This window comes from Pygocentrus nattereri, chromosome 26, assembly GCF_015220715.1.
Source record: "Pygocentrus nattereri isolate fPygNat1 chromosome 26, fPygNat1.pri, whole genome shotgun sequence".
Taxonomy (NCBI): Eukaryota; Metazoa; Chordata; class Actinopteri; order Characiformes; family Serrasalmidae; genus Pygocentrus; species Pygocentrus nattereri.
Window position 1 is genome coordinate 8,771,535 of NC_051236.1, and position 25,481 is coordinate 8,797,015.

The 25,481-nt window shown below is 38.1% G+C and overlaps 2 protein-coding genes across 8 annotated transcripts in view; both read left to right on the forward strand.

Moving 5' to 3' along the window:
* The first annotated feature begins 8,881 nt into the window (after positions 1–8,881).
* On the forward strand, positions 8,882–21,469 carry LOC108441591 (tubby-related protein 1-like). 2 transcript variants are annotated; one of them, XM_017721206.1, is made up of 13 exons: positions 8,882–9,010; positions 13,966–14,089; positions 14,202–14,315; positions 14,506–14,640; positions 15,110–15,220; positions 16,865–17,017; positions 17,169–17,254; positions 18,076–18,243; positions 18,453–18,568; positions 18,893–19,001; positions 19,131–19,229; positions 19,479–19,650; positions 20,348–21,469. In XM_017721206.1, the coding sequence occupies exons 1-13, from the start codon at positions 8,996–8,998 to the stop codon at positions 20,479–20,481; spliced, it is 1,536 nt and encodes a 511-aa protein (XP_017576695.1). In that variant the 5' UTR covers positions 8,882–8,995; the 3' UTR covers positions 20,482–21,469. The 2 variants fall into 2 exon arrangements, with proteins under 2 accessions (XP_017576695.1, XP_017576696.1); XM_017721207.1 differs by having other exon boundaries at positions 18,456–18,568.
* Positions 21,470–24,427: 2,958 nt separating this feature from the next.
* Positions 24,428–25,481, forward strand: part of tead3b (TEA domain family member 3 b) — a 52,932-nt gene continuing 51,878 nt past the window's right edge. For all 6 annotated transcript variants that reach the window (XM_017721199.2, XM_017721200.2, XM_017721201.2 and 3 more), the window contains exons 1-2: positions 24,428–24,578; positions 25,020–25,105. The gene's annotated coding sequence lies outside the window, so the exon portion shown is untranslated. The remainder of the gene's footprint in view (positions 24,579–25,019; positions 25,106–25,481) is intronic.

A 25,481-nucleotide genomic window follows, 5' to 3' on the forward strand; every position in this document is an offset into this window, starting at 1 on the left:
ATCATCTTTCAAGACATCAGCCTGCCGCAGCAGTGACAGATTTCCACTGGCTGTTTTTGAATAATAAAAAGTCTTCTAATGCAGTCCTCTGTATTCTGCTGAACTTCCTTTGTACTACTGAATTTTTTAGCCTTCTAGCCCAGTTTAATAATTGAATAGGCTACGCACCAGTCTATAGTTTTTGTGCATTAAAATGGCTGATTTTGCCCTCTAACAAGGTTATGGGTCATGTTTATATCAGCTGAAGTTCCTTTTTTAAATCCACTGATTTTCAAAATCAAAATGATTAAAATACAGCTTAAAATATAATTTAAGTCACTCCGAGTGGTTTGATGGGAAATGTTTTAGAGAAACTTCTGGAAGAGTTGAATAAATATCCATTCACTAACTTTGATATATACTCAAATATCAATACTGGTCAGTACTGCGTGTCTCTAGAATAATACCCTGTGATGAGGTAAGGGAGGGCAGATCTGTACTGTATTTTCTTTTATCCTGTGGGCTGCCCTGGTCTCACATGGCTTGGCCTTGACTCGCCTGGTTTACTTTACTGTCAGACATAAACCTCCTGCCATTGTTTGTATTGTTGGAATCATATTGAATATATGAGTACAGGCACAGACACAGAGGCATCCCTGCCTCCCTTAGGAGAGTGTGTGTGCTTCTTTGACCCACATCTCCCTGGGTTGTCCTCATTGTTTGCGTTTCCTGAGATATAAGCATGTGTGTGCGTCCGTGTATGTGATTCATCTGGTTAGAGAGTTCATGTCCTCACAGTCACGCTGCTTCAGCACTCATAGGTCAAGCAAACATCAGACTCTTCCTCTTCTTTTAGCGTTTGCACTCTGCCCTGGATACCAGTAACCAGCCTCTAAACATACATGAGGCATCCGTTAAAGGGCTCATAAAACCGTATTTTGGAAAACTGTATTTTGTATAGTTTCATATTAAAGTGTTTGATGTAAACATTGTTAACGTTTCAAAACGTACCATTCACTCACCAGACCAAACTACATGTGTGGAAACAAATGACCCATTCTGAAATTATTCCTTTGTGACATCACAGATACCAACTCGTACATACCTGCATATATCAACCTACGACAGTTTAGCCCTTTCCATTCATGCTGAAGGTATAAGAAGTGTTTCTGCCTGGACTGCTTTCTGAATGATGCACAATCATTCAAAACAGAGGCAATTTATTCATATCAGCCTTGAAAGCACAATAACAAAAGCCTATTTAATTAGAGGGGATAATGAGTGGTTGGTCAAGCAAAATGAGTTATTTGTTGTATGCCTTCAAATTGAGTGCACAAAAAACACACAAATCTTTAATGTCACATGGTCTTCAAGAAAATCAAAATAAAACAAATAGGCTATTACTAATACTTCCCTCTGTGGCTGTATTGTCTCTTTAAGAACTTGACTATGTCCCCTAGACTCCCCAGAGTTCACTGGTCCTCCTTAGGCCCTCTGCCAAGTGCTGTATGGCTGTAGGGCCTTAGAGAAACATAAGCAAGGCCTTTACTTAAGGTTACAATGTTTAAACAGGTGGAGAACAGCGCCATCTCACTGTAACACTCGGAATTGCACTTCAAAATGCTACTTTCTCTCTAACGTGTTTGCACAAAACATCAGTGTCTCTATCACTGCCTAGTGGCGGGGAGGAGAACCTGATCTTGATATCAAAATTTCGAAGTATCAAAATCAAAATTTCAATAATTCAATTGTTGAGGTTTTGTGACAACACCTGTTGTAAAAAGCACTTAACAAATAAACCTTGGCTTGACTTGACTTGGGATGTAAACCATGTTTGTGAAATGGTTTAAAAGCCATATATTTTAGGCCAAAACCTCTCTATCGTAAAACAATGAATCAGACATCAGAAATGTATTTGCATGATTCTTGTGAAAGATTCCTTTTAAAAGCATAAAGACGTCTGGTTCCTATCTCCACCACTGAGAGCAGTTCTGACTCAGTAAGTTCCAAAGGAATGGAGCGTTTCACATCAAACCACTTCAAAATGTATAATCACTGAACAATTTAATGATTATACATTTTTGTAAAATTAGTAGAATTGTCCTTCAGCAGAAGCTAACAGCAGGGGTTACAAAATGTTTTGTAAAGGGGAGGTGGGGTCTTTTGTCTCCTGCTTAAATCCTATTAGGAGTCTGGGAGCTTTACTGCAGTGGGCAGCCAGAGGGTACATTCTGGAGTCGTGAGGTGGGTGCATGAAAAATAGACATCTAATATAGCGAATTAGGATTCAGTCGAGGTGAGCGGATGTGTGTATGTGTGTGTATGTTCTGACTTGCTGTCATTGTGGGGGGCTAAATGGTCCATTTTTGATAACTAAACATAGTTAAAAAAAAAAAAATTCTGACCGGTAAAAAATCCTTTTTTAGCATAAGATGTGTTGTGTCTTTCTTAAGCGTAGCTAAAATATTACACACTTGTTAAGGGGAATCAACTGTCAACAATGGCACTGTTAGTACTGGTTAGTACTTCACCAGTAGCTTAAACCGATTTTATTTAGCTCTGCTGTTTGCTCATATGCCGTTATTCCTGGTGGCAGTTTTCCGAACTCTGCTGTCCACAGTGACCATGCCTCTACAGAAGGAGATTCTGAGAGAAGTCTGGACTGAGAAGACGTGAGTATTTATCATCTTCTCATTGTAACTAGTGTATATGGTGATGTATCAGTCTGTTTCTTAATTTTCTTCTAAAGCAAGTCTGTTTTTCTGTCTATATCCTTATTTTCTGAATAGTTTACAGTGTAATATTAAATAGATTTCATTAGATATTTAAGATATATCTGATAAAATGACAATTTGTATAAAATAGGAAATATATAATTCATTACAAAAATACCACCCACCTTCCCTCTGGCTAACAAATGGCATGTCAGTATATTGATGGTCAAACCACTGCAAACTGATGTCATTTGCCATCGCTAAAAGTTGGGAAAGGAATTCAAGTAGGCATGGTACCTCCTTTTTGACATTTTATTTCCATATAGTAATAAATAATCATAGTAATAAATCACTGTTGTCAGAAGAAAACCTCAGATGTCCATTTTTGTAGTTTTTTTAGTTTTTGACATCATTTGAAAATGCCTGTTGCCTTTTATCTTGTGTGTAAATTTCATGAAGAATGGACCAAAAGAAATGGAAAATTGGAAAGACGTCTGGTTCCATTGACTTGCATTAAAAGTAAAGGAGGTTTTTTCCTTCTCCTGTAAAGTTACCATTTTGGAGATATGAGGTTTTATTCTGACAGCAGCGATATTACAGAGTGTTTTAAATTTGTATGTCATTTAATTCGTTCATTTTTAGGAGGGCTGGCCCAAACGTTTACTTGCTTATATTTTAAAGTATAAGTATAAAGTATAAAATAAGTATTTTAATACCTTTTCTTAAAATTGCTCCTAAAAACAATAATATTTGAATGTGGGTTACATTGTCCATCTGATGTGCATCCAAGCCACATACGTGTAACTGAAAACAAGACAATGTCTCTGAACATTATATAGAAAAGCACAATGAATGAATATGCACATATTTGAGGTATTTGGGCCCGCCTTAATTTGTAGAGATCTAACTACTTTAGAAGCATGTCCCTGTTACAGGTGGGGGTTATGATGATATTTTATCATTATCATGATAAAGTTTCGTTTCATGGTAAACAGTGTGCTTTTCATATCGTGGACATTGTCTATACTTACAAAACATGGGCCAGATGCATGTTTCATTACAAAGGGATAATAATTAATTCTGTTTAATTGGATTATCTGAAAAGGTTTAATAAGAATCATGATTCTCACAGCTGTTTCTTATAACTGTTTTTGTGTGTGTTGTATCTCTGTGTCAAAGTATTCTAACATGTTTCATGTATTGTGAAAATGTCTAAATATTGTGAGATTTTTGCCACATGGCCCATCTCTAGTCTTGTTATTGACTATAATAAACTCAACCAGTATGTCATGAACTGCTTCACACAAGGGGAAGTTGTGAAGTGCAAGTTTAATTCCAGGTTCAGAGTAGATAATAACAAGCAGAGGGTCAGAAATCCAGAAAAGCAGGCCACAGATAGCAGACAAATCCAAAGGGGGCAAATCCAAAAGAGTAGTCAATAACAAACAAAGTGCAAGGTCAAAATACCAGAAATATAAACACTTAGAACTGCAGATAAACCAAACAAGACTTTGCAATAAACATGTGCAAATGCAGAGTACATATACAAAATGGCCAACATAAAAGGTCAAAGGATCAAGAGACCATCTAATATTCTGGAGACAGTGACCTCCCATGGCGGGGAGGAGAATGGCAGGCGGCAGATGTGACATTAATGGGCCATACTAAAAAACGGAATCAAATCTGTGGGCCAGAGAAAGAAAAATTTTGATTTAATTTGTAATTAATGTTGTGCTATAACTCAAACTGGCCATTGTTTTTCAAAGTATGCAAAAACCTCAACAGTAAAATACAGACACTTGTAGTAGACCTTAAAATATTACATGAATACGTCCCCAGGTGCTCAGTCTTTTAAACCTACCTATCTTGCTTGAACTGGACACATGGGTCCTTTCTTTGCTGCAAGTTCTTTAAGACTTGGGCCTAGTTTCTGAGCTGCTGAGCTGACGTTAAGTGTTTATGTTGGTTGAACTGCAGCTGAAATGCATGTTGGTGATAGTGGTGTGGCTGGTGTGGACTGTAGTGTAGCACAGCACATTGTGAAACAGGCTATTAATAGAAAATTAAAATGCTTTTGTGGGCCAGATAGGACTGTGTGGCAGGCCTGATCTGGCCAACAGGGCTTGTGCTTCATACATGGGGTTTAGACTGTCAAGCTTACGACAAAAATGTTTCATCATCCATCCATCCATTATCTAAGCCGCTTCTCCGTCAGGGTCGCGGGGGGATGCTGGAGCCTATCCCAGCAGTCTTCGGGTGGAAGGCAGGATACACCCTGGACAGGTCGCCAGTCCATCGCAGGGCAGACAGACACAGATAGTCACTCACACACTCACACCTAGGGGCAATTCAGCATGTCCAATTGGCCTGACTGCATGTCTTTGGACTGTGGGAGGAAACCGGAGAACCTGGAGGAAACCCACGCAGACACGGGGAGAACATGCAAACTCCACACAGAGAGGACCCTGGCCGCCCGGCCGGGGAATCGAACCCAGGCCCTCCTTGCTGTGAGGCGACAGCGCTACCCACCATGCCACTGTGCTGCCCATGTTTCATCATTATATTTAAAATATAAACATGTTTATAAGTTTATGAGGTCTGTAAGATTTATGAGGTTTACAGGTTTGTCTTCAAACATCTTCCATTCTGCAGAGTATCTGTCTGACAGACCAAAACTTGTTACTGATCATAGGATTGTTGCATTACATTCACATGTAAACACAGACTTACAGCGAACTTTCTGATGATTAATGAAGGGTCTATGTTTTGTGTGTATATATATATATATATATATATATGTGTGTGTGTGTGTATACACACACACAGAATATGTAGTTTCTGATAGAACTAATTTAGTCATGCTGGTTTAGACATTCAACCCTGATGGCCAAGATGCAGAACAGGAGTTGGGGCTTAGGAGATAAGCTCATACTTTGTGCTGTTTTGAGCCTTGTGAATTTAATATTCTAATATGATATTCCCTGGCTAAGCTTGAGGTAAATCAAGCCTATTTGTTGTAATCTAGCTGAAAACTAAATGCAGTTCCTGAGCTTATCTGACATTCATGTTGCTTCGGAAATAACAAGCACTGGAAAAAGTTTTATTTCAGTAGACAGTTTTAAGATTACATAAAGAAAGAATTGTGAGCACAGCTACCACTTCTCTATGGGAGGCAAATCCTGCCAAGAAGGAAATAAAAATGAAAACAATAAAATATAAATGCAAACTTCTTTTTGCCATTTCTTCTTCCAAACATCTGCACAAATATCCTGCCAAAAGTGAAATGAAATGCCTTCATTTGCAATTTCATTTTTCACATGAGCACGAACCGTTTGTGACAAAAATAAAAATAAATTCAAAACGCCTATTTGTCATTTCATTTTAGTGGTTATCGTGGTTTTTCACGGCCAAATCTAAAATGAAAACGCTAACAGACAAAAGAAAGTGCATATTTACTTTCTTATTTCTTTTTCATAGCAATCGGCTGCAAATCTGATCCTTTTCATTCTGACAGTTTGAAGCGTGTAAACGCCAAAAACGGAATCACAAACTGTCACTTTGCTGTAGATTTATTCATTTTTGCATTTTCATTTTAATTTTGTCAGATTTGCAGCCGATCGCTATGAAAAAGAAATAAGGAAGTAAACTTTGCACTTTGATTTTAGTTTTGATACGTATTCTGCATTTTCAATTTATTTTTATTTTTGTCACAAACGGCTCGTGCTCTTGTGAAAAATGAAATTGCAAATGATGGCAAATGATTGTTTCATTTTCAGTTTTGGCAGGATATTTGCAGATGTTTGGAAGAATAAATGGCAAAAAGGTTTGGGTTTACATTTTATTGTTGTCATTTTCATGTCCTTTTTGACAGGATTTGCCCCCCACACTTCTCCAGCTCCAGCTTCTGCCTATCAAACAAGTTGGTTAGTTAGCTAGTTAGTTAAAATGTTTTTAATTTTTAGCAAATTTTTTAGCAAGCAAAAAAAATAAATAAAAAAATAACACAACAACAACAACAACAACAAAACAACAATCATTAAGACTCTCTACAGCATTTTTTAATCCCTTAAGCTTCATTAAGAAGCCACTCCAGAAGTTTCTTGTCTGCTATTTTGGCTTCACAGTATTTTTTCTAGCACTTACTAGTGGAGATACTGTGACTGCACCTCATCACAGTTAGCAAGACTAGTCTGACTAGTAGCAACTAACACACCTGGCTAACTAAATAAATGCATAACCCCACTTTATGTTCACTTTACATGATGAATCATCAATGTTTATCATTTAGTAAGACTAATGTCTGGAGTATTTTGTCTTAATTTTTGACTTATTCATTTATTAGTTATGATCTACAAAGCCAGTTAAAGTAGCTGCTGGCAGCTGACATTAATGTTAACTCACCAGAGATCTCACTGTCTCACTGAGATTTTCTCATTGCTGTAGAAGCATGGGAAAAAGTGTTTCTCTGATGTACGTTGACACTGTGGTGTCCTGTTTCTAATTTTTGTTATGGCCCTGCTAAACCTGTACAAGGCTGGGTAATTTTCATCTTGTAGCTTGACTGATCAGACAGGTTCATCTGTTCAGTGTATTGCATCACAGTTAAAGCTGAGGAATAGATAAGAACAATGTAGGACTAATGCACCATTATAGTAACTTGTGAGGTAACTACAATTCTGCTATATTATGCTATATAGCAGGGGTCCAGTTAGAGAAAATTTCCGGATCTTGCATCATGATTCAGTTCTATATACTGTTTACTGAAGCAGCCTAGTAGGTATATCAGCATCTTATATAGTCAACAACTGAATGTCAAATCAAATAAAGTACAATTCAGTCATATTTCAGCAACATTTATTGTCAGTTTTCTCTATTTAGAGCAAGCCACGAGAAATAACCTCCCTCTGACTCACTTTCTTATCCGAGTGCTGTGTCTCGCCTCGTCCCTCCCCTGTGTGCACATCACTCACTCAAGTCTCAGTGCTCATCGTAATGAGTGGCATCACGTGTGATACATAAAACACATGTGATTAGTCTACGAGTCTCCCGGCCCACTAAACCAGTACCATAAAGGCTAGAAAATTACACAGATTAAAGTAGGACCACCCGCATAGGACAATGTCTGGGTCCGGACTCAGACTGCAGTCCGCCTATTACTGACCTCTGCCTTATAGGCATGCACTGGAAAGTTTTACTGTAATGTACTGTATTGTATTTCAACCAAAGCTCTCTTGAATTTGCAAAATACAGACAATGGTACCTGTTAGCTTAAACTGCATTTCTTTTTCATTTTGACTTTTAGAATTCATGATGAAACATCACTGCTTGACGGACAGCACCAGGTGAGATCACATGTCTCTTTGGCAGTTTAATTTTCTGATAAATGCATGTGAAATCCATGTTTGTAATTGTACCATAATACATTACATTAACATTTTCAGCATTTGGCAGACACTCTTATCCAGAGCAACTTACAATTTGATCTTGTATTTTATTATTATATTCTTTTTTACACAGATAGGTGAAGGTAGTGTTAGGAGTCATGTCCAAGAACTCTTATTGGTATAGTGTATGGTGTTTACACAGGCGGGGGGATTCAATCGCAGTCTATGGCATAGAGGGCAGGGGTCTTACCCACTACACTATATCAACCATTGCCAATACATAATCCATTGAAATTATATTTTCTAACTTGTATTCACCCCACACACCCCGTCTTGTCTCCAGGCCTTTCAATTTGTTGTTCTGTTTTAAAACATGAGGTTATGAAAAGGCACAAATGTGTACTTTTCTAGTTGGAAAAAAACTTACTTAAGGTACCCAACTGGACCTTAAAACCACTGTTGTACCTTCGAGAGAACATTTAACTTATTTGCACCTTGATGAATGGAAAATGTACCTGCAAAGAACCTTTATTTCTAGCAGTGTGCAAGACTCCGTCATAGAAGTGATACACAAGTCATATATCGCTTATTAACCCGTCCGTCATCATCACTGTTCTGAAAGTAATCAGAAAAAAGTAAACCATGTTAAAGGCCTAAACGAGTTCCTCAGAAGTAGACAACCCTTCCTCTCTCCTACCTTAGTTTGTCTGATTGACGTGTCACTGCAGCAGATGGGTCAGCTTGAAAATCCTCTTAGCAACTTTCTGCTGATGGTGATTCATTGAGTAAAGCCCTACACTTTCTCATCACTAGATTAGAGGCTCCACTCTGTAGACTATCAATGTATTGTAGGCCTTGGCATAGCCACGGAACTTTTGGAACTCAGTATTTGGTGGAGCTGAAATTTTAGACTGAAACATGTCTACTGACAAGGTGAGCTTTGTTGCATTGTTGTTGTTGAAATTCGTAGGTAGGTTTTCTTGTATCTCATTCCTGGTTCCTGGAGTACATTAAGGGGTGCTTGGGTCAGTGCTGAGAGAGAAAGGAATAGAGTTGTTGTTTGTGTTACTGGTGAAATGATGTGATTCATTTGTTTCATCTTTCCAGACTTCTCAGGTTTATGTACAGTCCGTCTGGACTGATGTTGCTTAGTAATGACAGAATCTTATTTAGTGAGGACAGATACTAAAATATCCAGGTTTAAATGAAATTATGTTATTATATATTATGATACTGTTATAATATATAAACTACTTTTTAACTTTTTAGTTGAAAAAGTTGTCCTGATGTGACTCTTGAATGATGTAAGTGGCTTTTTAGGCCTGGTGAGATACATAAAAAAAAACTATGGGTAAAGATGCAGAGTAAAAGTATTTTTAGGACCTGTAGAAAAATATTTCTTGTGTGAGATTATATAGTAAGGCAGTTAAGTTAACCATTTGGACCACACAACAAACTGCCCAACCACATCATAAATGGCAAAAACTTGCTGTGTGTCTTTAATTTTTCATTTTCTTTATTCTCTACCATTCTCAAACCATCTCAAATTCTGGACTAGTTGATGGATAAACGTGACACTTTTTAAACATGTATACATATATTCAAATATGATCAATATTAGAAGATTAGCACAGGGATCTAATTTTATATATTTAATTGCCTTATGTAACAGACAATAGGGCAGTATGTGTGTAAACAGCAATGCATTTAATATGAAAGTAGATGTGTTACCAACTGACAAAGAGCCGTGATTAACTCTATTAGTAATGAAGAAATGTGTTATTTATTCATTTATTCCAACAAGAGATTTTTATTGTAAAGAGAGTCAGTGACTGAGGAAACACTGGAACGTTACATTCTATGATCATATATAATAAAATAATCATCACTACCAAAGAAACAGCAAACAGCTGTATATTTCCAATATAGTAACTTTACAGGAGAAGACAAGTGTTCTTCATTTTTAAGTAAAAAAAAAAAGTATTATAGAGGATTGTCCTGTTTTCTCAAACACTGTTCACTTAAAATTCAAGAGTTTCAAGACATAAAAAGTGGCAAGAGGGAACAGCAGAGATACATATTAAGGCAGTTCAAGACAAGTTCATTTAAATTGCACATTTTCAATGTGCAAAGTGCTTTATACTAAATAAAGAGTAAAATAAATAAAGAAAACCTAAAGAAAACAACAGATCAAATTAAAGTACATTTAATGAAGATAAAGTAATGAACATTCGAAAGATCAGTCGAAAGAATGGCAAATATGCAAGTAATCTGACAGGCAGTATGCACTTTTTTAAATGCATGCATCACTGAATCACATTTAATAATAATAATAGTAATACATTTATTTATAAAGCACTTATCAAGCTAATGTCAGCTCAAAGTACATTACAGACAGATGATAGAGTTTACCATTTTGGTGATAAAGTTTACTATTATTGTTACTGTTATTGTTTGCTAACAGCAATAAACAATACATAAAAGAAAGTTGAGAGTACACGGCTAAATCATCGGAAGCAATAACGGAGCAAATTAAAAAGGTAAATATAAAAAGTATCAGAATTTTAATTATAAGATAAATGAAAGTCATTCAGGTTTTTAAGTGTTCCTTAAAAAGGTGTACTGACCTTGACTGACTAATAAAAGACTGGACTGAGCTCCATAGTTTAGAAGCATAATTACAGAAAGAGGCCTCTCCATGCTCTCTTCCTTTGAGCAGCGGGTTTTATACATTACACAACATTTATGGTGTGAATCAATCTGCATTGTATTTAAAGAAAATAATATGAGTGTATATTACGCCATTAGTAAGAGAATGTTTTACAGTACCCTGTTATAGTGGTGGGAACAGCATGTTGTTTATCACCGTAGATACTGTGTTGTTTCAGGGCAGCTTGGGTCTGTGTGTCTTGGTAGGGATTGTGAGAGGTGAGGTTATAAATAGTTCTGCTCTAATGGCCTCTTAAGTGGATCTCACACACACAGCCACTCATAGACAGCCAGCATAACACTGTGCCAGGCTCATAGTGACCTCCTTCTGAGAGAGAGAGAGAGAGAGAGAGAGAGAGAGAGAGAGATTTTCCCATACTCAGGCTACACACCACAGTAGGTTAGCCAATAGTGGCCCCCAAAGAAGATGTTGCTATGAACAACACTTCAGAATTAGGAAGTTGCTGGTTTATGTACAATATACACAACAGGGCTGTCTGTAAAAAAAAAAATGCGCAGTACTGTGTAAAAGCATCTGAGAAAATTACATGCAAAGCCATTTATCCGGGCACTATGCATTTATTTGTCCAAAAAACACTCACATTGCAATAAATAATACATAATTTAAGGTGTGTTAGATTAACCATTTCCAAAGCTGTCCTTCAGGAAGCCCAATATTTACAACAATGTTAATTATATATATATATATTACATTATTCAACATCATTCGACTTCAAAGTGGATAAATTGAACCTAATCATTCAGATCCTGTGAGCTAGTGGTCTGATGCACTATGTTAAGTCAGCCTCAACCTCAGGTTCCTTGGTCTTTGCTCATTTTCTGTGAAGAACATATAAAATAACACATTTTCAGTGACTCCACACTGTTCACCCCCCATGCATCTATACTATACATGTGGTGTTGGGTGAACCTGCGGGGAGTAAAAGTGTGGAGGTGCTGTGTCCTTCACTCTGTTTTCATCCTACATGGCCTGTTGTTAGTGTGTGTGTGAGGGTGGACAATATGGACAGGCTGCTGACTGGCTAGAGCTGCTAAAGGAGAACCCTACGCTGACCACTTGTGATATTTTAAACATCTCGTATTTTTACATGAACTGTTATGGCTGTATTAATTAAAAAAAAATAATGTTCCGGCTCCACCAGACCTATTAAGTAACAAAAACATGAACCCCACATAAGGGTTCAACTAAATCAGGTGTATTGCTGATGGCACTTAACAAATCCATGCAATGGCTGAAGTGCAGTGAGAGGTCTATGTATTCCTCAAACCAACATACTAATAACTTTTCAAAATTCTTGTTGTTGCATGGTATTTTTCTTTATTTGTATTTATTATGATAAATAGTGTCTTATTGTCATAAACAAGCTTACTGACACTTTTTGGCATTTGCACAATACTGTATATCATATGTCTGTCATTCTCACTGTTGTGTACACACTGAACATTGTTCAAAGGCCCAGGCTTACTCAACCAAACCCTCTTGTATGAGATCTTGGCATGAAAGCAAGTTAGTGCATTATGTGTGCTGATGATGCAATGTGTTTTCCATGAGTGGTAGACTCCTCTGAGTAATTACTCATGTCAGAAACAGGGCAAGTTGTGTAAGTTAGTTACGCGCTGAAACAGCCAGAGCTCCAGCTGAGCAAGACAGTGAAAAATAGCGGCACCCTCATGTAATCATTCAAGTGAAACCAAAGCTGTTTTGGGCTATTACTTGTATTCACGCATGCACCATAAGTCACCATTTCTCATTTTTCAAGTCACTTTATTTGTAGACTGATAAATATTATTACTAAGAGAAAAATAACAGGCTTCCTGCTACATGTGCGGTTATATTCTAAGGTCATCTTTGTTATCTAAACATGTGTGTTGTTACATTTTTTGGACTACAGTATCTACCTTAGTGTTTGCTGCCCAGTGTGGCTCACGAGCCAAAGTAGTCTGTGGCCCATGAGCCTGTGTGGAAAATTACCCTAACCCCACCCCCTCACGCGATGGGGAACCAACAGAATTCTACACAATATATAACTGAAATTCTTATTTCTTTCCTTTTAAAATAGTGTTTTTGAAGTATTTTTAAAAAGAGAGATAGTGGAACGTTCTAAAATACTCCTTTAAAACACTATTTGAAACCTGCCTTTTTTTTTTCTTTTCAGGCCTCAGTCTAACATAAACTTTGGCCTCGTAACACATATTGTCTGGGCTAGATTAAAAAAAACAAAAAGTAAAGAAAGCAGGTAGAAAGTTGACCAAGTAAAACATTAGTGCTTAGAAATAGTTTGTCATTGCAGCCTAAACACTTTCAACATAATCTTATATATACTCACCTGCCACTTTTTTTGCCCACTTTTTGCTAGTAAAATGTTGGACCCTCTTTTGCCTTCAGAACTGCCTTAATTGTTCGTGGCAGACTTTCAACAAGGTGTTGGAAACGTTTCTCAGAGATTTTGGTTGGTTATTTGAGTTACTGTTGCCTTTCTATCATCTGGAACCTTTCTGCCCATTCCCCTCTGACCTCTCACATCAACAAGGCATTTTCGACCACACAACTGACCGCTCACTGGATATTTCCTCTTTTTCGGACCGTTCTCTGTAAACCCTAGAGATGGTTGTGTGTGAAAATCCCAGTAGATCAGCAGTTTCTGAAATACTCAGACCAGCCCGTCTGGCACCAACAACCACGCTACGTTCAAAGTCACTTAAATCCCCTTTCTTTCCCGTTCTGATGCTCGGTCTGCACTTCAGCAAGTTGTCATGACCACCTCTACATGCATAATGAGTTGTGGCCGTGTGATTGGCTGATTATTAGCTATTTGTGTTAACAAGCAACTGAACCTAATAAAGTGGCCGGTGAGTGTATATTCATAGTACAGTCAGTATATATCAAGTGGTCAGTCTGATGCAGATTGCAGTATTTCTAATTAAATTCATATACCTTTGGCAAAATAGACATAATGGGTATCAGATCACATGCAACTGTATAGTTTTACATACTCTTGTTTGCCTCTTACTGCTGCGTATGTTGATCCTTTCTGTGGTAAGTAATTAAACTTTCTCCTTTGATTCAGTTACAACCGTTTTAATAGAAACACATTCATTCATTCATGACCTATCATTGATGAACTGCTCTCATTCTATTCACCAGCGTACATCAATAGAAGCCCAAGAAGAAGAAGGCGGAGTCTACTGTAGCAGAGACCAATGGGACAGAAGCTAAACCGAAAAAAACTAAGAGTAAAAAAAATGGAGAATTGTCCACAGAGAACAGCCCGGCTGCTCAAAGTAAGACAGAGCTTTAAGCCCACAGTGTTTGTCTTTCATGGTACCTTTGCAATAAATCTGCCTAAACTCTGAAGCACGAAATCCTAACTTTGGCACAAAATCACTGAAACAGATGGCGAGAAGGTGAAGAAAAAGAAAACGGAGAAGGAGAAAGAAAAGGAATCGCTGCCAAAAGAAAAAGCTGAACCCAAAAAGAAAGCCAAAAGTGCCCCAAAGAAGAAGAAGAGTGAGTTCATTTACTGTCTCCCTTATAATAACAGTACAAACTTGTGCTACCTGCAAAATAAATCTCACTGTTCATATGAAAGTGAAGCAAAATTAGGCAGCGTCCAGCGCTCTTGGCTTTCTGGCTGTACAGAGAAGCATGTGATTTCTCAGATAAGAAATCTGTTTTGATCTTTTTTAATGTGCTCTAGGCTCGACTGAAGATGACGATGAAGACGATGATGATGATGAAGAAGCTACTCCCCAGAAGAAGACGAAGAAAAAGCCCTCAAAGGACAGTTCTGATGGAAAGGAAAAAGAAAAGGAAAAGAAGGCTAAATCCAAAGGTGAACTCCAAATTCAAATTATTATGTTTTTATTCATGTTAATAAAATCATTCACCAGTATTTTAATATGATCAACTCCTGCAGTGTATTTCACAGATACGACAGCCTCTCTCAGTTTTTATTGTAAGAATGGAAGGATATATATTGTAGAGCACATGCCCTGGACTAAGCTTTCAGCTGTATAATAGGATTAGGCTAGTCTTGATTTCCTTGGACACGGTGTATCTGGATCCTGTCCTCCAGTTTTGGGGGAGGGTGACCATACTTCAATCGAGTCAATCAATGTTCTTCTAGCAGATGACCACAGTGGTGTGGGATGTGCTGTTGTCGGTCAAAGCATTTTGAGGAAGCCCTCACTGAAACTCTGAGTTTCAGTTAATATTGTGAAGTCTAAGTAAAAGGGGTTGAAGTTCTCTGTGCGGAAACCTGTTGGCTCACTTGTTTACTTCTTCACTGTGTGAACATTTAGAGGACAAAGAAGACAAAGACAGTAAAGCAAAGTCCAAAACCAAAAAGAAGGAGCCAGCCTCCATGTTCCAGATCAACGGAGACAAGCCCGAAACCAAGAGTAAAAAGAAAGGTCAGTGATGACACAAACTTTCAGTCTACAGTAACTGGTCACTGCTTTCTTTTGTACTAAGATGTTCAGTTTAGGAACTGCACATCAAGATTCATGTAGAAACCAAATTTGTGATCTTTCCTGAGATGTGATATACTGTGATTATTTAACATTTGTTACCTGCACACTACACAAAAAAGCCAAATATGCAAATCATACCCTGTATGTCCAAAAGTATCCAGACACCTCGTCTTGTTAATAAATCAAGCTACTGAATTAGTGAATTCAGGTGCTCCCCTTGCTGGCACAGGAGTTCAATGGCACTCACATAACGTGTGTAATTGTTATACAAAAGCATTGACAATAAAATTGGACATTCTGGAGCAGCAATGCATGAACCTGAGGTCATCCTGCCCAATGTAGCACCCTGGAAGCGCAGATGTCCACAAATTTTTGGATGTATAATGTATGAAGTGAAGCATTTGAAATGAAATCATAATTGTGAAGTCTTTTAGCAATTGCAAGTCTATCTTTCCTTCATCAGTATAAAAAATCCAATGCAGTGGTCTCTAACTCTTGCCCTGGAGGGTTTGGTGGTTTCCCTGCTCAAACCCACCTGATTAAAGTCATCAGTTAATTACCAGGTTTAGTGTTTGAGAGGAATTGCAAAGCTGTGCTGAATACGTGACCTCAGGACCCATTTTAAAGCCTTCACCTAACAAGGAGGGGGTCTCCACATATGGACCATAAACTTGTCCAGTGTAAAAGTGCCACTGCAACCAAAATGACAAATGTAACAGTCTACATCTGTTGTAAATATGCTCACTTGCATCCTACAGCAGTGCCACAGTAGTCTCTAAAGTGAGATCGTCCCATTTAAAGACTAGGAAAGCCCCTCTTTTAGATGCATCTTAAGGGTGGGAGAAAAAACTACAACTTTTTTTGGGTGGATTTTGATGTGAAAGTGTTTTTTTTCATTAGCGGGTGAATACAGGAGGAAGCAGATAGCTAATGTCAGTGTTAGAAAGGTGAATATTTTATTACAGCTATTTAACTCTAGTAGTCTTCAATTCATTATTACAATGGAATAGATGGCCAATGACGAAATGACTTGGAGGACAATAAGATGAAAGCTACAGTTAGCAAGGTTATATAGATAAAATGCATCATTTTGGTTCTTTTATGTCTGGTGTCTGTTTTGTGTTGAATATAAATGAAATGTTTTCCCTATGATTTTGATTGATGGCTGAGGGAAGATGTGCACTGATGCCTGCTTGGTTGTGTTTATTAACCTATAGCTCAGTAGCTAGGCTAGCAGTCAGGACAGGTTGCCAGTGGTTGTATGATGTATCTGAGTGATGCATGCTGGGTATTGTAATGAGAGAATATTGATGAACAGGAACATGAAACTGATATAAAAATATAAAGTCTTACATTATATAAAATTTAATCCAGGATCAGGATAGTCAGGATAGATCAGGAGTCACAAAAACACATAATATTAAATTATAATTCATCCTATCCTGGAACCTTGTGGAACCTTTGCCTTCTCGCTCTTTTGCTAGTTTGTGCTTATAGTAGTGCTGTGCATCTGCAAACATGTGATGTTGCATTGGGTCCTGTTTTGATTTCTTACATGACAATGGGCCGTATGGCTGGTACCAGCTGCCAAGTCAGAGAGTGACGATGAGAGTGAAGCTGAGAGCAAAAGCAGCAAGAGCAAAAAGAAGAGTAGCTCAAATCCAGCCTCCATGTTCCAGACGGGTAGAGAGAAGGAAAAGGAGAAGGACAAAGACAAAAAGTTCAAAAAGTCCAAAAGTGAGTTCTAAACTTGTTTTGCTAGATATGTGACAGTCCATCGTGTGATATGGGTATGTTTAAGCCATGATAGGGTCAAACTTACATGACCCAACTTTGTCCACTAGCACTTAACTTTGATTCAGTGTCTATCTGTGGTGCCTTTCCTCAGGTCCTGCAAAAGCAGAAGAGAGTGATGACTCCGACTCTGAGGTCACACAGAAGAAGAAAAGGGGAAAAGGAAAAAAGGGGAAAAAGGTACAGTAAGGTTGCATCACAGACAAGTGGTAACTTGCTTTTTTCACCTGAACAAAGAGAAAATTATATGATTTACAATCATATAATCATTAATGGAATCAGATTTTTAGCATAACACTGCTGTCAGAACAAAACTTTGTATCTCCAAAATGGAAACTTTACAGGAGAAGGACAAAACCTACTTTACTTTTAATGTAAGTCAATGGAACCAGACGTTTTTCCAAGCCATTTTGAGCTGTTTATTCTGGTCCACTCATCATGAAATTTACAAACAATATAAAGGACAACAGGTATTTTCAAATTATGTCCAAAACTGAAAAACATCAAAAATGGAGATGTGAGGTTTTGTTCCAACAGCAGCGAAACCATGTCAGTTTTTGTTAATTTTGTATAAAAGTAGTTATAGCACATTGCTAGTGTAGAAGTCTTTTCCCATACTGAGTGACACTCCTTTTCTATTGAGAAAAGTAAGACTCTTCTGATACATATCAGTCTTTCTCTTCCGTTTTTTTTTTCCAGTGAATATGCATCACTGTAGAGTGTCTTTACTTTAGGAGAACAGTACTCAGCTTTGCTATGTGACCATACAGCCCTCTTGGCTGATATATCACAAAGCTCCAAGAAAGATAAGGCCTCTTCTGTCATCCTCGCCAAATGAAAGTGCACACAATTACAGCAAATAAGCAGCATATGGTTCAGCTGTGATTTGAACCGGCCAAACCTTCTGAACCCTTCTGAACCCATCTTCAGTCTCTGTGTTTTAGTCTGGACACCCCATGCAGTGTGGTATGAAACAGCTCTCACTTTCTGAAACTCTAAAGGAGGAGCGAGCACCTTCACCGGTCATTGAGTTTGAGGACTTGGAGGAGTTTGTGCTTCAGCCAGCTCAGCAGGGCGTCACAGTGAAATGCAAAGTGACCCGAGACAAGAGAGGAATGGACCGGGGCCTTTATCCCACCTACTACCTCCACCTAGACAATGAGAAGAAGGTCAGCCAAGTCCTTGTGGTCTTGTAGTCAACACATTTAGTTGTTATCTCACCTTGGGGAATAGAGGTTTAGAACTCCAGGAAAATGTTCTTGGTAAAGTTGCCAAACATGTTAGAGATGCTTATTTACATTGGAGCTGTTTTCCCAAGTGCTGGAGTTCTCAGTGATATTTTAAGGAAGTCTAAAATCACATCATTACTCTTTACAAGCAGGTATTTTTGCTGGCGGGAAGGAAACGCAAGAAGAGCACAACCTCCAATTACCTGATCTCAACTGACCCCACTGATCTCTCCAGAGGAGGTGAAAACTTCGTAGGTAAACTGAGGTTAGTAGCCTTTGATACAGTTGGCGACTACACTCCTCTCATGTCCATACTGTACTGTACCTTATGAAAAAGAACTGTAATAATACAAATTTTATTTAAAAAGGGATTTTTATAGTGCTGAATAGTAATTCTACAGTAATCTAGAGTACATTCTCCACCACATATTATGCTTATAGTACAGTTTTATAGTAAACTATAATGCATGTGTTGTACCCTATAAACTATAGCAAATCTCCCAGTTCACTTGTATTAAAGTAGAAATTACTAAAATATTGCTATAGCTCTTTTTCATATGATTGCCCATTTGCTGTTTTGTTGTTCCAGGTCCAATCTGATGGGCACTAAGTTCACAGTGTTTGATAATGGACTACACCCAGACAGAGCCCTTCCAGACATGTCAAATGCAAGGCAGGAGTTAGCAGCCATTATCTATGTAAGGCATTCACTACAGTCTCCTCAACTTAGTGGACCTTGATCCCAAATGATAATGAATATGGATCAGGATGAAATGCTTTTATATGCTGAGACAGGAGATCATATCTGTCTCTTGGTTGGTTTCCAGGAGACCAATGTCTTAGGAATGAAAGGCCCAAGACGGATGACTGTCATCATTCCTGGCATGAACAAGGACGGAGACCGAGTACCTCTACGACCAAGGAGTGTAAGCAAAGTACAGCAGCAATTCTCTTACAGTGGGCTTTCTCACTGTGCATTGGTTATCTACTGCCCCCTGTTGTCTTCAACCAGTATTGCACGAGCACTGAGTGTAAAATGTGATTGTGAATTGAAGTTAATAAAATGCAGACATTTTAATTCTGACAGTTTAAGTCTGAAAGTTACAAAGAAATGAACTACATGGCAGTAATATTACTCCAACAGATCGAGAGTTGTCTTCTCTTGGTCTTAACAGGAAAACGACGGCCTTCTGATTCGCCACCAGAACAGAAACATGGAGAACCTGATAGAGCTGCGCAACAAAACACCTGTGTGGAATGAGGAGACAGCATCCCACGTTCTCAACTTCAACGGCAGGGTCACACAAGCCTCCATTAAAAACTTCCAGATCATACACAACAAAGACCGTAAGCAAGATCCAGACCTTTCTTTGTTTTTGAGGTGTAATATCACATAGAACAAAAATGTATGGAAAATATATTACAATACTTTCTGTTTATAATATAGAATGTGGCATATAATGAGATCACATTGGGGTGTAAGGGGTTTGCAATAAACTGAAAATATAACATCATGATACTTTAAATGATGCACAAAAGTGCAGCAGTTAAATTAGTTCACTTTCTGCATACACTAAATACAGTTAAACAGGACTAATTATGTTGTCTTTTTTAATGAAATATGCAGCTGTTCATTGTTCTTTAAGCATCATATTGTCAACCCCACATTGCCTACTTCAGGGCCACTTTGCAAATAACCGTAGAGTTTCCCAAGCCTGGTCTTGGTGGTGTTCTGCTCTGCACGTTTTAGTGTTTTTCCTTCTTCCAGCACACCTGATCCAACTAATCAGTTCATTAACAATCTCTTATTGAGCTGAGGCGGGCATGTTAAAACAGAGTAAGCACTAAAATGTGCAGGGCAGTGAGCCTCCAGGCCCAGGTTTGAGAAACACTGGTCTATGGCATTGTGTTTGGACAACAACTTTGTTTTAGACATCATAGCTACAGACCACAGAACCTTTATAGTATCAGTATGTTAACTGTGTGATGACAATAAATGTAGTGTTGTCAGATTTGACACCAGATGCATGTCATGTGATTGCAGAGGAATACATTGTGATGCAGTTTGGAAGAGTTGCTGATGATGCCTTCACTCTGGACTATAACTACCCTCTGTGTGCGGTGCAGGCCTTCGCCATTGCCCTCTCCAGCTTCGATGGCAAAATCGCCTGTGAGTAAAAGCTCCCAGCCTTCAACACAGTGTGAGACATGACCCACGACAAGCTCTTCAGCGTTATTCTTCTATGTGTCACTGAGAGGATCTATGAATGAGAGTAAAGATTAAGGTTCAAATCTCTACAGAATACAAGCATGACCTTGAAGAGGCTCTTGTCAAATCTCAGATGGTGCACATGCCATATTTTGCATTAAGGGAAGATAAAATGAGACATAGGCTATCTGTTCTCTGGTATCGTTTTTGGGGGGTGGGAGATGGGTGAAATACTCCATTTGGAAACAATCAGATGTTATGGTTGCATCAAGAAACTCTGCTATAGCTGTTTAGATGTTACACTTACATTTACAGCTCTTCTCTCCTGATTTTACAGTAAGTTACAGTATAATTTAAACATGACAGATTCCAAGAAAATAGCCAGTGTGAAGAATCATGGAGACTTTATTATTGTGGTTTGTGATCATTATTTTTTAATCCCTGTTTAAGACACTTTCCAATATATTTCTCTGATTGATTTTTATGTATTTTGCCGTAAATGGTTTTTTTTTTTTTTTTTGCAATATTTTTCCCTCTGTGCATGTGTGTGTGCTTGCATGTGTATTTCACAAATCATGTGCGTCTTGTTTGCATGTTCTGTGCGTGTGCAGGCTTGTGATTTACTGCTGTCTTCTTTTTTTTTCTCATTCTGATTTTTGCACATGCCCAAAGAGGTCTCATTATTTCCTGAAACATTTCTTCATTTCCAAGTTTGTACCACCTATTGTTGTCATACTGAACTTCCATTTTTGTTCCTTTGATTTGTGTTGATTGCCTTTTATATTTTATTGCACCCTTGTTTGGGTTATTGTGAGTTATTGAGATATAGACTGGCTTATTGAGATATAGGCTCTCATAGATATACCATCTTTCTTTCCATCTGTAGGAGAATATACAATTAATGTAAGGTAGTATATAGTAATTTGGCATGAAATAAAAGTACTTGCATAAACTATGGTCCCTCTCTCTTTGTTGATTTCTCCACCTTTTTCCTCTGGTATCTTCAAAAAATCAATGAAACTCATTCTAGAACATATTATAGTTAGAAAGATATTGAAATAGACCTTTATTCACCTTGTTAGTTTATGTCCCTGGTCATATTAATCTAAATCCATTGTACTACACCATTTCAATAAAACAAAAGTCTTGTTTTTCTGTAATCTTCTATGAAGGTATATTAACATTTGCTCATCTCTAAAACATTCTAGATTGCCTTACCATGTACCAGTGTGCAGGGAAAATTATTAATAATTAATAATACATTTCTCTTCCCCTCCTACCACCCCCACCTATCATAAAGAGACAACGAACAGCTAATACGTCATGATATGGAATAAAAATGTTCTGATTTCTGACTCACATTGACTTCAAAATAGGACAAAGTCACTTAAAGCTGGACACTCTTGAACTGAAAATCTTTTAAAAAGTTGGAATAAAAAAAAGAACAATCCAAAACAAAAAAACTAAGTTTAGATTTACAAAAGCACTTCTACTGCAGATGGCACAGGGGATGAAAAACCTGTCTGAGTGCCGAGGCCCTTGGGGCAGAAAAGGAATGACCTGCCTCAACCTGCTCGGTTAGTTGCCCAAGCGCACAGGTTCAAGAACATTTTGCACAGAGGTTTGCCATAGACAGACGTGTGGGCCTCAAAAGTATTCCTGAAGTCTTCTTCATAACATAATCTAAGTTAGTAGTTCCCTGACATCTCCAACTCTTGTAGCATTTGTAGGTTCCGTATGTGGCCTATAGAAGGAGCTCTGCACTTCTGAAAGTCTGAATGGGGCAGCAGAGACAGAGGCAGCTTGCAAAGGAAAGCGCATTATACTTTTAGGCCGTCTTCCAGGGAATTACATCACTAAGTTTAACTCCTCTACTCTCTTGAGACGAAGTGGCTAACCAGTGGGAGCTTTCGTTGTTCACACTCATCGGTCTGGAATGCGCACAAATTCCCTCTGAATTCCTGGACAATTATGGCCTTCTAAGGGTTTGGGAGCTGCTCAAATTTGCGTTTTCATTCACGACTTTACTGAGCTTGCATCTAAATTGGTTCAGTGTCACAAATGTATGTCATTTGTTTCTTTACAGGAGAATTTTAATCTAAGATAAAAAATTCAGCGCATCATAATCATAACCCTACATCTGTTTTGATAAGTATGTAAACTATTTACTTGTGATGGTTTTCTTAGGACCTACACTGGAATTTGTGTACTTTCTTTTTTCAATCTTAGCCTAAATATACTGCACAGTTTGGCTCATAAATAGCACACATATGTTTTGTTTAGTTATCCTGTGAAATGTATTGAGTCTACAGCACAGGCCTACAGCAAGCTGTGAGTGAGATTTGTCTGTACAGACTAAATAAACTTAATACTTCATTATTGTCAAAAAGAATTGCCTGTACATAACTACTGATTATCTGGCAGGTATTGCTGTATGTACAGTATAGGCCTACAGAAGATATTAAACTTTGAGGGAGGTGTTTTATTGTATTTTTCTTGTTTTAAGTGTTAGGCTTGTTCACTACTGTAAAGACTACATTACATCTTTGCAGTAGATAACTACTAAAGCCTATCAGGCCTCTTGTTGAATGTATATTACAGGCGACAGAAGTTAATAAAATGTGATTGAGGGATTTTTTTCTATTCTTGTTTTCAGCATGAAACTACTTTATGAAACGTAATACATTTAATTGTACATTTTACATTATTGTGCTGTCATTAACTGCTAAACATAAGCCTATACAGCACAGACCTACAGAAGTTCATACACTTTGGATGGATTTTGTTGTATCTTTATTCTTTTCTCTGAAAACAACACTACATTTTTGTCATAGTTAACTGCTCAAAGCCTGTCAGGCCTATTGTGGAATGTACAGCACAGACCTGCAGCAGTTCATAAACTTTGAAGAAAGGATGTTTGTTGTATTTTTATTATTTTCTGTAAATGCAACATTACATTCTTGCAGTAGTTAAATGCTAAAAACCTATCAGCCTATTATTAAATGTATAGACAGCAGTAAATAAACTGCGAGGGAAAGATTTTGTTGTGCTTAACGTGGTAGTTCATCATTGTAATTAAAACATTTTAATTGTACATTTTAAACTATTTTGCTGTAGTGAACTGCTAAAAGCCTACCAGTCCTATTGTTGAATGTACAGTATAAACCTACAGCAGTTTATAAACTTTGAGAGAAGGATTTTGTTGTATTTTTTTCTTTTCTGGATATACAACATTGCATTTTTGCTTTTGTTAAGTGCTAAAAGCCTAACAGCCTATTGTTGAATATACTTTTATGCATATACAACACATTTTTGCTGTACTTACAGGCTAAAGCCTATCAGGCCTGTTGTTGAATGTACAGCACTGACCTACAGCAGTTAATAAACTCTGAGATGAGGATTTTGTTGTATTGTTATTGTTTTCTGGATATACAGCATTACATTTGTGCTGTACTTACAAGCTAAAGCCTGTCAGGCCTGTTGCTGAATGTACAGCACTGACCTACAGCAGTTAATGAACTCTGAGATGAGGATTTTGTTGTATTGTTATTGTTTTCTGGATATACAGCATTACATTTGTGCTGTACTTACAGGCTAAACCCTATCAGGCCTGTTGTTGAATGTACAGCACTGACCTACAGCAGTTAATAAACTCTGAGATGAGGATTTTGTTGTATTGTTATTGTTTTCTGGATATACAGCATTACATTTGTGCTGTACTTACAGGCTAAAGCCTATCAGGCCTGTTGTTGAATGTACAGCACTGGCCCACAGCGGTTTCTAAACTGAGGGAGGAGATTTTGGAGAAGTCTCTGCCCCCAACTTTGTTGATTGACGTTCAACAAAGGCCCCTCCTTCCACTCCTCTCCCCCCTCCTTCGTTTTCCAGTGAAGTGCGTGAATTTCATACCAAACCCATACTTCGCATTCCTCCTTTACTGTCAAACCGGGGAGAGATATTACTGAAAACAATAAGGGGCTCAGGAAAAAAACAAAAGCCAGCTTTTGAATTAATGATATTTGGTCCCGTTCTGCTGAACTGCTGGACGCGTTTTCCCTCAGTAAAGGTGAGTGTTTGAGCTGGAGCTGCCTGTTGTCTTTTGTCTCGGTGTCTTTTGCTGGAGTTTTTCACGCCGCGAAGTTTTCAGATCTTTGTCATATTTCGCATTTTTCCACGGAGCTCCCTGCGTGGGGTGGGATGGTGGAGAGAAATGCGAATGGATCTGTTATATTGTGCGTGTCTGCTTGTGACCAAAGAGGACGAGACCTTGCCGTTTTGGTGTTTTGTGGCAGAGGGGGGAAAAGTTTTATCGCCGAATTTCAATTCAAGTTGCATAGTTGCGTTGTAGCCTCCGTAGCTCGAGACCCAGAGTCTCCTCAGTGTTGCAGTTAGCCGCTGCCTGAGCGAGCAAAATGTCATTGTTTTTAGCCAGGTTTTTCAAAGTAGTGCCTTCTTTCCTCACATGGTTGTGCTTGGGGATGAGAAAAGAACTTTTAATCTTCCCTAGGACTGTCAAGAGGAGAAGAAAGAGGGAGGACAGGGCCAACGGTTTGAGGAGAAACTTGGGTCAAAACGCCTCAGCTACATTTACAGGTAAGAGGTTTGTGCTAACTTGTTACTTCTTCCAGCAGCGTGTAAATGTAGCCAACAATAAAAACATTCCTGAAACGCCCCGTCACCCTTTTAACGTATAGAAATGACTTTTGAAAATGGCCCATATTTAACCAATAAAACCGAATGTCACATCGTCAATTCAGGCTGATTATACCTTCACTTAAGCTATATTTTGGTGCCTCTGGTGTGGAAATGGATATTAATCTTAGTCTGCTTCTAAAACCTATGATACTGACTCAGCAACCGAAACACTGAGATCTGACTCATAATTTACTCTGGAAGTAATGCTATGACTCCAGCAGGCTTGTTACAGTAACCGTTTTGAATCATGCCGTCTTGGCCTCATACTACTGTG